The sequence below is a fragment of the Nicotiana tomentosiformis genome, chromosome 9 (genome assembly GCF_000390325.3).
Source record: "Nicotiana tomentosiformis chromosome 9, ASM39032v3, whole genome shotgun sequence".
NCBI lineage: Eukaryota > Viridiplantae > Streptophyta > Magnoliopsida > Solanales > Solanaceae > Nicotiana > Nicotiana tomentosiformis.
Window position 1 is genome coordinate 11180118 of NC_090820.1, and position 14363 is coordinate 11194480.

The window sequence follows — 14363 nt, forward strand, 5'->3', positions numbered from 1 at the left end:
GACAAAAATATAAGTCTCTTCGGGGACATCCAATAATATTGAAACAATACAGAGAAGATTAGTATGACCCTTGCGCAAGAATGACACACAAATCAAGAAATGATCCAAAATGTTTTTTTATAAAAAAGGACAATAATAAAAGGAAATATTTTATCATTTTAAATTTTTTCCCCTCTACTCTTATGTGATGGGAAGCAAAACAACAAGAGGAACTAAATTTTCATAATCTTAGTACCACAAAATATTTGGTCTTCTTTTAAATTTTATTTATTAATTAGGAAGAATTTCAGGAAAGATAATTGCAAATCTGACTGCGATATCATTCTTATAAAATACCTTTTTAATGAAGAATAGACATGTTACCAAATGTGTTCTCCATAAGTTGATAATAAAACCAACCAATTTAAGTAAAACATTTCATTAATTAAATCGGTATAGGTGAGCCTTGAGCTACTTTGACTAATGACGAAGGTATTTTTGGGCCCAAAAAAAAATGAAAGATAAAGTTATCATATTTTTAAAAGTTCAAGAGTAAAATTAAATCATTTATCCTTTTTAATAAACTACCTCTAAATTAAAAAATCCAGTAAGTATGGGGGGTGAATAAATTTTTTCTCAGTTGCATAGGGGTCCTTCAATTTTCCGATGAATTTTTTTGATTTTTTATGTAGATGAAAAAAGGGGATTGCACGCATTTAACTTCAAGCAAATTAGAGGGGAAATACCACAAATGCTTGCATTATTTAAAACATCTAAGTATAGCATAAAATACAACCATGATCAGAATATAAATTTTATATATAAGAATGTAAGTTTAATAAAACAAATCATTAGTGTTGGTAGTCCATTTTTTCTTCTAATACACTTTTACAAACAAAAGAGCTGCTCCTCATGACCAATCACGGTATTTTTCGTAAATAGTTTGACCACTATTATCTTCATAACCCAAATAGATACCATCATCTTTCACATTATATATGCATCTTTTAGTACCTTTTGGAATAAAATTACTTCCATCATGAATGCAGTGTTTCAAATCGTTAAATACATCGAATACAGTTTCTTTAAAACCCCACCAAAAGTGACAAAAATATAAAGTACGAGACCATGCGCAAAATTCCCATTTGTAGTCTGTTCTCAAGGCAGGGTAAGCATGCCCAAAGTCGTCATTTCTAGATGCACAGTGAAGTTGTAGTTCGGGAGAATTGTCAGGAAGATTATTAAGAATGTGCACCTGACGTTCATATTTAAACAACCCGCAACCTCCTTGAATGTGATAGGGCATGAAGATAAATAACAAGAAGATGATTTTCACTGAGGAGTGAACCATGTTAAGAAAATAATTAGGATGATTTTGAATTATGAAATTCCTTTGTTTCCTTCCAAGTGTTTTTGATGGTATATATAGGATAAATATGCTGAGACTTGTTATGTTATGGAAAGCAAAACAATTAGAGAAAATATTTTTTTTTTTGGTCATAATTAATCTTATTACCACAAAAAAATTGGTCATTTGTTTAGTCTATTTAGGAAGATTTTCTCTGAAAGGTAATTACAAATCTGAATGGGACATCCTTATAGAATACTTGTTAATAAACAATAGATATTTTACCAAATATTTTCTGCATAAGATGATAATAAAGTCAACCAGATTAAGTAAAACATTCATTAATTTAATTTTAGTGGAAAGTTGTTTAATATATATTACTCTTTATAACTCTTATCTTGGGGACTCTAGAAAAATCATAATTGATACCAACAACAAGTTAGTAAGTCTACAAACTAACAAAGTCAGAATATATCTTTCTAACCATTTGTTACAAAAAGTTATGGTGGATACACTATAGGATGTCTCGAAAGAGTTTGGAAATTTTTGTTGCACAAAACTAACTTTGGAAGCTTATATCTCGCAATCTATAAGGAATTGGGAGGTGGGCAACAAATAAAAGTTATAGCCCTTGGTGTCTAATTTTCAGAAAGTTAAACCATTTGCAATTTGAAGTTTTGTACAAAATGATATGACCATTATACTAGAGGCTGTCTTGAAGAGCTCGACACTTGTTCTTCGCGATCGCGAAAGGCAAATTTTGGGCTGGAAATTTTTGTGCTTCGCGATCGTGAAGCATTTTCCGCGATCGCGAAGAGTAAATGACTGGACAGAAGATAAAATTGTGGATTTTGGTTTCTTTCTTCATTTTCGGATTTTGGAGCTCGGATTGGGCGACTTTGGAGAGGAAATTTCCCACACAACTTGGGTTAAGTGTTCTTGACTCCCTTGTGATTACATTCCATGAATTTATCTTCGTTTTTGGCGTTAGATTATTGATTTTGCAAGAGAAATCAGAGAAATTTCTATAATTTCATAAAATAAAATTTTGAGATTTGAACACCGATTCGGAGTCGGATTTGAGTGAAATTAGTATGGTTGAACTTGTAATTGGATGGGTTATCGGATTTTGTGAGTTTCGCCGGATTTCTAGACATGGTCCCCACAAGTAATTTTTGAGCTAAATTTCGGATTTTGTTGGAAAATTAGTATTTTCTTATGGAATTAATTCCAATAAATTTTATTGACTGAATCGAATTAATTGTGGCTAGATTTGAGGTATTTTGAGGCCAATTCACAAGGCAAAGCCATAGCGGAGTAAAACATTATACGGTTTGAGGTAAGTAACACTTATAAACTTGGTTCTAAGGGTATGAATCCCCGAATTTGGTATGATATAAATTGTTTGGAGATGACACACATGATAGGTGACGAGTATGTGGACGTGCACCATATAAATTGTGTCTTGAATAAATCTTGTGCAGTTGTAAGATTAATGAATCATGTTATTATATGAACATTCTCCACATGTTAGAGAAATTGAGCTGAGGCTCCTATTAAAGATCATGTTTAGGCTACATACCAATATTTTGGGACCCATGGGGTCGTGTTGCTGTTGAATTAATTGTTCAAAAATATACATTTCACACTCAGCAATATTTGTCTATTGTGAGGATACTTATGGGATTGAGCTGTGCGACGCAGCAGGCCATAATGACTTTATACATTATTATTATATGGATCGGGGCTACTCGCCTACAGCAGGCCTTATAGGCTTTACTATTTTATGGATTGGGGCTGCCAGCCTGCAGCAGGCCTTATAGGCTTTACTATTTTATGGATCGGGACTGCCCGCCTGCAACATGCCTTATAGGCTTTATTATTATACGGATCGGGACTGCCCGCCTGCAGTAGGCCATATTGGCTTTATATCACGCTTGGGCTGAATGAGCCCCTCCGGAGTATGTACACACCCCTAGTGAACATAGATGATTATATATATTCGGGATGGATTTCCCAATGCATGGACTTGCCTTACTTATTTATATTGTAATGAATTTACTTGGACATGGATCTTGTCCGTATCATTTACAATTGAGGATAAATTACCCCAGGGCTATATTGGCCTTATACGGTACTGAGTGACTGATTGTAAGTCGATGTGTATATATATACGGGTTGGAACACCCCTGGGCTGGATTGGCCATAAACAATACCGAGTGACTGAATAATTGGTGACCAGTATTTACTTGAGGTCTTTCTACTGAGATGTCGTATTCCTCATATCATGCAGTATTGATCTATTTCACTTGTACTGCATTTAACTGTTGAACTTGAAAACACGCCTACATTGTTGTACCATTATTTATACTGGACTGTACCTGTGGAGCTCGTTACTACTTTCAGCCCAGAGGTTAGTCTTGTTACTTATTAAGTTAGTTGTACTCAGTGTTTTGGATAGCGTGCGGCGACAAATAGCGACGAGGGTCCGCTTCACTGAGGCGAGAGGCGTGCAGCGAAGCGCTCGCCTTTTTGATATGAAGCGACAATTTATACAAAAATATAAAATATTATATATATTAATAAATATATCAATTCAAAAGTTAAACTCAACATATAGTCATAGTAGATTCATAAACTAAAGTCTAAAGTGTAAAACACGCAACATCTATTCTTCTTCAAGATTTTCAAATTCTAGAACTTCATGAATGTTAGCATTATATTGGCTATCATCTTCTTCATCCTCGGAGTCTTCATCATTTAGGGACCGGCTTGAACTTGCTACTCATTTTCCCTTGTAATTTGAACTTGAAGAACTCCCTCTAAGACCATAGATATTCTCCTCAACACCAGCCGCCATAGAAACAGTACCCCAATCAAGATCATCCCCTACATATACTTGTTCTTCTTCATGATTTTTTAGGGCTCCAGTTAACCATTCATTTGTCTCGTCAATGTTATCCAACAAAATTGGATCAATGGTATCGCGAGCTTCATAACGTCGCCTCAATGTTCTATTGTATTTAATATATACTAGATCATTAAGACGCGATAACTCAAGCCTATTCCTTTTCTTGGAGTGAATCTGCGCATAAATTGTTTAGATTAATTAATAGATACTAATAATAATACAATATAGAATATTTTAATATAATAAGTCTGTTTCTTACATGCTCAAATACGCTCCAATTTCTCTCGCATCCGGATGCACTACAAGTTAGGCTTAGTATTTTGATGGCAAACTTTTGTAAGTTTGGAGTTTGATGTCCAAATTGCATCCACCATTCAACTATAGAAAAATATTTTAAAAGTTAATAAGTATAAATCAAATAAATTAAATTAAAGCTATAAGGATATCTATATTAAAGTTAGTTACCTGGCGACCTTATTTCTCTGGCTCTAATGGCCGCCTGTAAACTAAAAAGGCCATCTGCTTGTGAGTACCTACCAAACTCCTCCCCTATTTGATATACCATCGCTGAATCAGGGACCAACTTCTCAAGACATTGATGGTATCCAACCCAAACCTCTGAATCCAAAGTGTCATCTCTAGTGTTCTTGTAAAATAATCCTGGGTTCAGAAGATGGCCTGCTGCATGCAAAGGTCGATGGAATTGATTCGACCACCTGCTATCAATAATCTCAAAAACTTTCTCATATTTCCTAACATCTCCCTCAAATGACGCTTCAATAGTCTCTTTGGCTCTATCCATAGCTTCATAAAGATAGCCCATTGGTGGTTTTCTCTCCCCATCCACCATACGAAGCACCCTAATCAAAGGACCACCAACTTTAAGAGCTCGAACAACATCATTCCAAAATGATGGAGAAATAAGAACTTTGGCAACTTCTTTCCCCGCAACTTCCTTTGCATATCTATTATCTTTCCATTCATTTGAAAGAACTATCTTTCTCAAGTTTTTCTTTTGCAAGTAAAAACTATGCAAAGTTAAGAAAGCCATTGCAAATCTAGTCTTGGCCGGTCTCACCAAATTTCTTTCATTTGTGAATTTCCTCATCAAATTCAACAACAACGACCTCTGACTGATGTAAGAATATATCTTGACGGCCTTAGTGAAAACTATAAAAGTAACAATAACAATTTTATAGTTAATACTTAATAGGACATAAGTATAAAACTATAAATAAAGTTAAAGCTTTAAAGAAAACTATATTAAAGTTACCTGAAGCATATGGGTTTTCCTTGAATATGTCACCAAACATCAAGTTGATACAATGGGCAGCACATGGAGTCCAATAAATGTGTGGATACATAGCTTCCATCATCTTACCCGCACTAACATTCTTACTAGCATTATTGGTAACAACCTGTACAACATTTTCCTTTCCAATTTTATCAATAGTCTTTCTAAACAAGTTGTACATTTTGCTTCCATCCGTAGAAGAGTTGCTAGCATCGTAAGATTCAAGAAAAACACTCCCTTTTGGAGAGTTCACCAACACATTTATGATCATTTTCCCATTCCGCGTTGTCCATTTATCCATCATAATGGAACATCCAAACTTGTTCCATTCCACTTTATGCTCCTCAATAATTTTGTCTATCTTCTTCACCTCTTTTTTAAGATGAGTTACTCTAACTTCATGATAGCTAGGAGGCTTCATTCCTGGGCCATATTGTCCTACGGCCTCAATGAATTTATCAAAAGTTTTGTAGTTAACACAGTTGAAAGGAAGCCCTGCATCGTACATCCATGCTGCAAAGGCACTTACGGCGCGATCTCTCAAAATCTTCTTGGCTTCTAAACCTGAACTAGAATCATCTTTTCCCTTTTCTTGTTGTTTTGCTGAGAAATAAAGATTGAGAGGACCTTTTGTCACAGTACGTGTCGTGGATGACCCACTAGAACTATTAGAAGATATCTTTTGAGTTTTTTGGAGGGGAGGTCCCATTTGATCATCTTCATCCATTTCATCATCTTCATCAATTAGATTCACCGATGCTTCAAAATTCATTTGAGTTTTTGTAACATTTTTCTTATCAACAAATGCTTTTACTTCCTCCCTAACCTCGGGCGGACAAAGAGGACATTGTACTACATTTTTAAATCCACCTATCAAATGTTGCTTGTGACGAGTTATTCCACCATGATATGTTTTTTCACAAAATACACATTTAATTGCGGATCTTGATGAGCCTTTTATAGCATAATTCCAAGCTATATCATTTCGTTTATTACTATCGGATGACGCCATTTCAATGCTGTTATATAGAAAAAAAATTATCATGTCAGTATGTAATTAATTCTATTCTATAAGACTATAAGTTTATAATTGAAAAAACATAGCAAAAAAAAAAAAAACAGAGCCTAAAAAGAGACTACTGCAACTGCCTCTGCTGTCGAAAAACAAACCCAAAAAAAAAAATAAGAGAAGAAGAAAGAGGAAGGGAAGAAAGAAAGAAAGAGCCCCTGCTCTGCTCTGCTCGAAAAACAGAGCACCAAAAATAAGACAAGAAGAAGAAGAAGAAGGAAGGAAGAAAGATGGAGTTGATCGCTGAACTGAAGAAAGAAGAAGAAGAAAAAGAAAAAGAAAAATCGAAGTGTTGATTGTCGAAGTTGAAGAAGAAGAGAAGAAGAAGAAGAAGAAGAAGAAAGGAGAAGAAGGAGATCGCTGAAGAAAGAAGAAAGAAGAAAGAAGAAGAAAAAGAAAAAGAAAAAAGAAGATGACAGCAATGGTCGAATCCAAGTGTCGACTGTCATCGAAGAAGAAGAAGAAGAAGAAGAAGAAGAAGAAGAAGAAGAAGAAGAAGAAGAAAGGAGAAGAAAGTAACATACCTGGTTTACTGTGCTGATGTTTGATTATGGAGAAGATGAATCCCAAGCCCTAATCTTTGAAGTTGCTTAGTTGTATTCGCTGAAGGAGAAGCAGTTAAAACCCAAGCCCTAATATTTACAGGCTTACACTGTCGCTGCCTTTTTCTTCTTTTTCTCCAAATAGCGTCGCTACGCTATGCCTCTCGCATCGCAGCGCCTCGCGCTACACAGGCAGAGGCATACGCTTTTTCAGAATCGCACCGCAACAGCCCAAAATAGCACTACTGCCTCGCGCCGCGTCGCCACACGCTATTAGCGATGTAGCGCTCACTATTTACAACACTGGTTGTACTCATACTACACTCTGCACCTCGTGTGCAGATCCAGGTGCTCCCGGATACAACGACTACTAGATTTCGAAGTTAATTCTGTTGGGAACTATCAAGGTAGTTGCTTGACGTCCGCAGACTCGATTTCTTTCCTGTTTAATTATTGTATTATTTTATATTTTCAGACAATGCTTTTTATCCGTCAGACTTTGTATTCATATTAGATACTTATGTACTTAGTGACACCGATTTTGGGAGTGTTATAATTGTATTTGAGAGATTTCTTCCGCTGGAATTTAATTATTATATTTCAAATTTAAAAGATATGTGGTTTAATGAGATTTTTGGCTTGCCTAGTATTGAGATAGGTGCCATCACGACGGGTGAGATTTTGGGTCGTGACAAGTTGGTATCAAAGCTTTAGGTGACATAGGTCTCACGAGTCATGAGCAGGTTTAGTAGAGTCTTGCGGATCGGTACATAGACGTGTGTACTTATCTTTGAGAGGCTGCTGAACCCTTAGGAAAATTTCCCTTCTTGTATCCTATAGTGCAGAATTGATTCAGATGAAACATAACTCTTTGATTTCTTTCCACGCATCCGTGTGCGCATGTGAGCATTCGGTATTAGTTGTGCATCACCGGCTTGTGATTTCATGTACGAGATTCGTGATATGTATTATGTGTTTTGGTGATAGGCTAATCTGGAGGACTTGAGGCCAGGGTTATACCGTAACTTAAGCTCGGTAGCTTCAGTTATATGAATTTGTACATTTGGACTCATATGTCCGGTAGTGTCCCTATGAGTGGAATTTATGGCTTGATGAGAGGTTGAATGGATATATGTTAAGTATGATATGTTCAGATGGGTTGAATGAGACGAATAAAGTTTACTTGTGACTCAAGAGTCTGCTATTGGGTACTTGATACATGTTTTGATATGACATACAGTCTTGAGTTGTAAGTGCGTTGAGGGATCTTCCATGTTGTTTAATTGTGGAGCGAAGTAGATTTTCATGTCGTGTTGATGAGTTCAAACTCAGAAAGATTAAGTGATTTCATAGTAATTGTGGCTGCGAAAGGGTATAACAAGATGCCAATTTGAGACTAAGCAGGTGGGTTATCTCTTGCGGAGTAATCTATGTAAGTGTGTTCCTTATGATGTGAATAGAAAGTTTCTTTTCTGCCAGCAGGGCGTATGTGTTGAAACTTGAATTTGAATCTGGTTGAGAAAGTTGACTTGAGTGTTAAGAGAATGAATACGAGATTGGCGGATGATTGAGGTATTTTATGGTTGGTGTGTCTTGAACTAGAGAAGAATTTTCGTTGAATTGACTAAGGTATTAAGGCGGTAATAAAGTATGGGTATTATGAGTTATTGGGAGCCTACTATTGACAATTCAATTCATGGTTATGTGTCAATTTTTTTTGTTTTGGTCTGAAGTATACCTGGGAATCAGTGATGACTTGCAGAGGTGGAGTTCGAGAATGACTCGAGTAAGGAAATTTCTGGATACGGGTTATATTGCGCTTTATAAGTATATGGAAATCGTGGGATGAGTGAGTTCTTATTTGTGAATGATGTAGTGCGCACAGAGTATGAATTTGATAGGTGGTATTAAAGTAAAGTTACTTCTTTGAGTGTTGTTGTGCTAATGGGGCATGCGTCTTTTGGCCCATTTGGGCGGTGTAATGTGGATTTGAACAAAGGGGGTGACTCTCGAGAAAGTTTTAATGGATTCGAGATTAATATGTAACAATTGAGAATTTTTGGCGGATTTGTTTATGGCTAAAATATGAGATTTAAGTTGGATGGTGTCGAGACTTGTGGCATTTTTGTATATCATTATGGATTTTATATTTCGGTATCAGGAAGGTGAATGAAACGGTCTTAGACTCAAATAAGGTATTTTCAGAGTGGGTGTTTCGGTTGTGGTATTTATAGGGGTAATTATGACGTGGTGAGACTCTACAAATGTTTTGGTGGCAATATTCTTGGGTTTTGGTGACCTACGTGGTTTGGTCGAGTTAGAGGAATTTAGTTCTAATAGTTTGGTTATGTGCAGATGGATTTCAAAGTGTTCTTGATGGTTTCTACCATGGTTTGAATCGGATATTTTCTACTGGTGTGGGAAACGTGTTGTGTATTGTGATTTTCTCCTAGAAGGAAGCAAGAGGAAGGTTTCTAACTAACCGGGTATGTAATTTGCTGGTGACTCAGAGTTGATAATGGGATTCTTGTGCTTATCACATGATGGCATAATAGATGTGGTGTGTTGTGCGGGATTAAGATTTACATGTACAAGGTGACAGTTCAGTCTTGAAGAGAAGGTAACGAATGTTGGACAGCATGGTCAGTTTCAGATATTTTGATGAATGTTATAACTGCTCGGTATTTCCTGAGAAGGGTGCGCATTTCAGAAGGCACATTGTGTTTTGACTTACGGATGTTCATCGGTATTGCAGTACTCACCTGATTGATAGACTGCTGATATTCAAATTATTGCTATGTGTCACGAAAGAATTATGAAAGTATTCCTCATGGGATTATCGTGAATGGAAGATTTGTTAGTCATTTTACTACTGGAGTTGGGGTCAGTTACGGTGATTCATGTGTTCGATGAATTTGGAGAGTGGGAGTTCTCAAAAGTATATTGTTTCGGGGTTGCGACCTATTTGAGGTGACTATTTTATTTATAAATCGGTGAAGGCACTAGTTGCATTAATTATTTGTGATAGCTATGCGCTATGAGTGCGCATATATGTGAGGTTTGAGCCCATGTGCGGGCATTAGAGAAAGTATTTATACTCCAAAGAATGTTTAGGCTATAATATGCCTAGATTTGACTGTTAAGAGTAAAGTTATAACATTTTCTGTATTCGTACCTTTGTTGAGAACTATCTGGGCTATACTTGAGGTTACAAAGAAGATGATTCCCTAAATAAACGGGGTAGTTACTAATTCTGCGTAAAATTGCCGATTTGAAGTGTGATAGCAGACTTTGCACATGCTTACACTATGGTGTGCTATTTATACAGTCTAGGAGCATGAGAATCATATTTCATTATCATATACAAGTGTAGTTGTTTAATTGCTCCTGTATGATATGCTGGGACTGGAGGCTTGTGACCATGCCAGGCAATTCATATTATTGGCACGTGAGTTGTCCATGCCGTGTGTGGGAATTTTATTTCTATGATAATTTATCTGATTCATTAATTTTCTTCCTCTACAATTATGCACATGCGCCTACGGTTATCTTCTTCACGAAATTTGAGGAGTTGGTTGTAACATTGTGGTTGTGATGGTGCTTGTTGAACTTGCAATATGGTTCTTTTCCTTGAGACATCTCCTATAATTGGGTACACGGATTGCGCAGTGGTGGCTGGAGTTATATTGATGTGGCGTGTCTGTGGGATAGTTGTGTTTAATAGTATAAGGTTATTGGACCTAGAATGGGTACTATCAGGCTTGATTATAGTATATTTGAGAGGGTTATGGTTTTGGTTGGGGCGAGAGAGCTCCATGGCTAGTTGATCTGATGAGTGGTTATGCGTTTTTGATTGTTTCTTTCATCATTAGCAGCGTACGAAGGTTTTTGAATGAGGTTCTGTTGAATGCAAGGTTTTATACTAGTACTTGGTTGGTTTTGAGTAGTTATTATGATCAGAAATGGTGTTACGAGTATGCGAGTTGTGTAGTATGTTATGCGATTGTATCTAGGATTATAGTTATGGCTGGGTACAGCTTGTTCTGGCTTGTACAGTGGGTAGATGTGAGATTTGGGTCTTGAAAAGAATTCTGGATGTTAGAAATTTGGCTCCAAGGTTTTTGGGCTAGGTTAACTAATGATTTTTCTTATTATGTTGTGTGGTCAGGCCTATATAGAATAGGGTGGCATGATGATCACCCTGAGTACGTGCGTGGTAAGATAGAATAGTGATTTGATGGCTTGGAAACAATTCTTGGCACGTTCGAGGACGAACATATGTTTAAGTGGGGGAGAATGTAACGACCCGGTCGGTTGTTTTGAGTATTACAACCCCGTTCCCCTATTTAGTGCTTAATTTACGCTTTACAGTTGTTTTAAGACTTACCGGGTTAGTTGGTTCGGCCCCGGAGGGAATTCAGAGTGAAATGAGACACTTAGTCTCATAATTGAAAATTTTAAGTTAGAAAATTTGACTGGATGTGGACTTATGTGTAAAAGATCTCGGATTTGAATTTTGATGATTCTAATAGCTCTGTATGGTTATTTTGGACTTAGGAGCGTGTCCAAAAAATTATTTGGAGGTTGGTAGAGGAATCAGGCTTGTAATGGCGAAAGTTAAATTTTTGGGAAGTTTGACCGGGGGGTTGAGTTTTTTATATCGGGATCGAAATCCGATTCTAAACATTTTAATAGGTCTGTTATGTCATTTATGACTTGTGCGCAAAATTTGAGGTCAATCGAACTTGATTTGATAGGTTCCGGCATCGTTTGTGGAAACTTGAAATTTTAGAGTTCATTAAGCTCGAATTGGGGCATGATTCGTGGTTTTAGCATTATTTGATGTGATTTGAGGCTTCGACTAAGTTCGTATGATGTTTTAGAACTTGTTGGTATATTTGGTTGAGGTCCCAAGGGGCTCAGGTGAATTTCGGGGTGGTTTCAGACTATTTCTAGGCCATTCTTAGTTGCTGGTTTTTGGCCACAGAGGTATGCATCGCGATCGCGGCCAAATGGTCGCGATCACGAAGAGCAATTTTGTTGTTTGGGCACTGTGAATCGCGATCGTGGAAGACTTTTCGCGATCACGTAGAGGAAAGTCCTGCTGCACTGGCCCAACTTTGGAAGCTTATATCTCGCAATCTATAAAGAATTTGGAGATGATCCAAAAATGATAGTTGTAGCTCTTTGTGTCTAGTTTTGAAAAATGTAAACCGTTTGTCATTTGGATTTGTATACAAAAGGTTATGGTGGATAAACTATAGGCTATCTGGGAAGCATTTGGAAATCTCTGTTACACATGGCTAACTTTGGGAGCTTATATCTCGCAATCTATAAAGAATTGGGAAGTGAGTAACAAATGAAAGTTATAGACCTTGGTGTCTAGTTTTCATAAAGTTAAACCATTTGCAATTTGGAGGTGTGTACAAAAGGATATGACTATTATACTAAAGGCTGTCTGGAAGAGCTAGGCACTTGTTCTTCGCGATAGCGAAAGGCAAATTTTGGGCTGGAAAATTTTGTGCTTCGCGATCGCGAAGAGTAAATGACTGGACAGAAGATAAAATCGTGAGTTTGGTTTCTTTCTTCATTTTTGAAATTTGGAGCTCGGATTGGGCGACTTTGGAGAGGAAATTTTCTACACAACTTGGGGTAAGTGTTATTGATTCCCTTGTGATTACATTCCATGAATGTATCTTCGTTTTTTGGCGTTAGATAATTTTTTTTCAAGAGAAATCGGAGGTTAGATTATTAATTTTTCAAGAGAAATCAGAGGAATTTCTACAATTTTATAAAATAAAATTTTGAGATTTGAACACCGATTCGGAGTCGGATTTGAGTGAAATTAGTATGGTAGAACTTTTAATTGGATGGGTTGTTGGATTTTGTAAGTTTCGCCGGATTCCGAGACGTGGGCCCCTCGGACGATGTTTTAGCTAAATTTCGGATTTTATTTGAAAATTAGTATTTTCTTATGGAATTAATTCCAATAAATTTTATTGACTGAATCGAATTAATTGTGGCTAGATTCGAGGCATCCGGAGACCAATTCACAAGGCAAAAGCATAGCGGAGTAAAGAATTACACGGTTTGAAGTAAGTAATACTTCTAAACTTGGTTCTGAGGGTATGAATCCCCGAATTTGGTATGATATAAATTGTTTGGAGGTGACACACATGATAGGTGACGAGCATGTGGATGTGCACCATATAAATTGTGTCTTGAATAAATCCTGTGCAGTTGTAAGATTAATGAATCATGTTATTATATGAATATTCTCCACGTGTTAGAGAAATTGAGCTGAGGCTCCTATTAAAGATCATGTTTAGGCTACATGCCAATATTTTGGGACCCATGGGGTCGTGTTGCTACTGAATTAATTATTCAAAAATATACATTTCACCCTCAGTAATATTTGTCCATTGTGAGGATGTTTATGGGATTGAGCTGCGCGACGCAGCATACCATAATGGCTTTATAAATTATTATTATATGGATCGGGATTGCCCGCCTGCAGCATGCCTTATAGGCTTTACTATTTTATGGATCGGGGTTGCCAGCATGCAGCAGGCCTTATAGGCTTTACTATTTTATGGATTGGGGCTGCTAGCCTGCAGCAGGCCTTATAGGCTTTACTATTTTATGGATCGGGGCTGCCCGCCTGCAGCAGGCATAATAGGCTTTACTATTTTATGGATCGGGGCTGCCCGCCTGCAGCAGGCTTTATAGGCTTTATTATTATACGTATCGGGACTGCCCGCATGCAGTATGCCATATTGACTTTATATCACGCTTGAGCTGAAGGAGCCCCTCTGGAGTCTGTACACACCCTCAGTGAGCGTAGATGATTATATATATTCAGGATGGATTTTCCACGGCATGGACTTGCCTTAATTATTTATATTATAATGAATTTATTTGGACATGGATCTTGTCCGTATCATTAATATTTGGGGATAAATTACCCAGGGCTGGATTGGCCTTATACGGTACTAAGTGACTAAATGTCAGTCGATGTTTATATATATACGGGTTGGAACACCCCTGGGCTGGATTGGCCATAAACAGTTCCGAGTGACCGAATAATTGGTGACTAGTATTTACTTGAGGTCTTTCTACTAAGATGTCATATTCCTCATATCATGTAGTATTGATCTCTTTCACTTGTACTGAGTTTAACTGTTGAACTTGAAAGTATGCCTACATTGTTGTACCATTAT

The 14363-nt window shown here is 37.0% G+C and overlaps 2 protein-coding genes and 1 non-coding gene across 3 annotated transcripts; 1 reads left to right on the plus strand and 2 right to left on the minus strand.

Annotated features, from left to right (window-relative positions):
• The first annotated feature begins 13 nt into the window (after window positions 1-13).
• LOC117275852 (U6 spliceosomal RNA) lies at window positions 14-114 on the plus strand. The gene has a single exon (XR_004506072.1). It is a non-coding gene; the product is annotated as a U6 spliceosomal RNA (small nuclear RNA).
• Window positions 115-4112: 3998 nt separating this feature from the next.
• Window positions 4113-5289, minus strand: LOC138898380 (uncharacterized). Its single transcript, XM_070184440.1, has 3 exons — window positions 4704-5289; window positions 4498-4616; window positions 4113-4412 (listed from the first exon to the last, which is right to left on the minus strand). Exons 1-3 carry the CDS (start codon window positions 5287-5289, stop codon window positions 4113-4115), a joined length of 1005 nt encoding a protein of 334 aa, XP_070040541.1.
• Window positions 5290-5642: 353 nt separating this feature from the next.
• On the minus strand, window positions 5643-6544 carry LOC138898381 (uncharacterized). Its single transcript, XM_070184441.1, has 2 exons — window positions 5767-6544; window positions 5643-5656 (listed from the first exon to the last, which is right to left on the minus strand). Exons 1-2 carry the CDS (start codon window positions 6542-6544, stop codon window positions 5643-5645), a joined length of 792 nt encoding a protein of 263 aa, XP_070040542.1.
• Between the last annotated feature and the right edge of the window lie 7819 nt (window positions 6545-14363).

Bases quoted from the DNA above. Each gene is read 5' to 3' on its own strand.
- LOC138898380 (XM_070184440.1), bottom strand. From the start codon at position 5,289: ATGGCTTTCTTAACTTTGCATAGTTTTTACTTGCAAAAGAAAAACTTG. The intron at 4,617-4,703 runs GTAACTAACTTT...ATTTTTCTATAG, and splicing joins CAGAGAAATAAGGTCGCCAG to TTGAATGGTGGATGCAATTT. The intron at 4,413-4,497 runs GTAAGAAACAGA...ATTTATGCGCAG, and splicing joins ATTGGAGCGTATTTGAGCAT to ATTCACTCCAAGAAAAGGAA.
- LOC138898381 (XM_070184441.1), bottom strand. From the start codon at position 6,544: ATGGCGTCATCCGATAGTAATAAACGAAATGATATAGCTTGGAATTAT.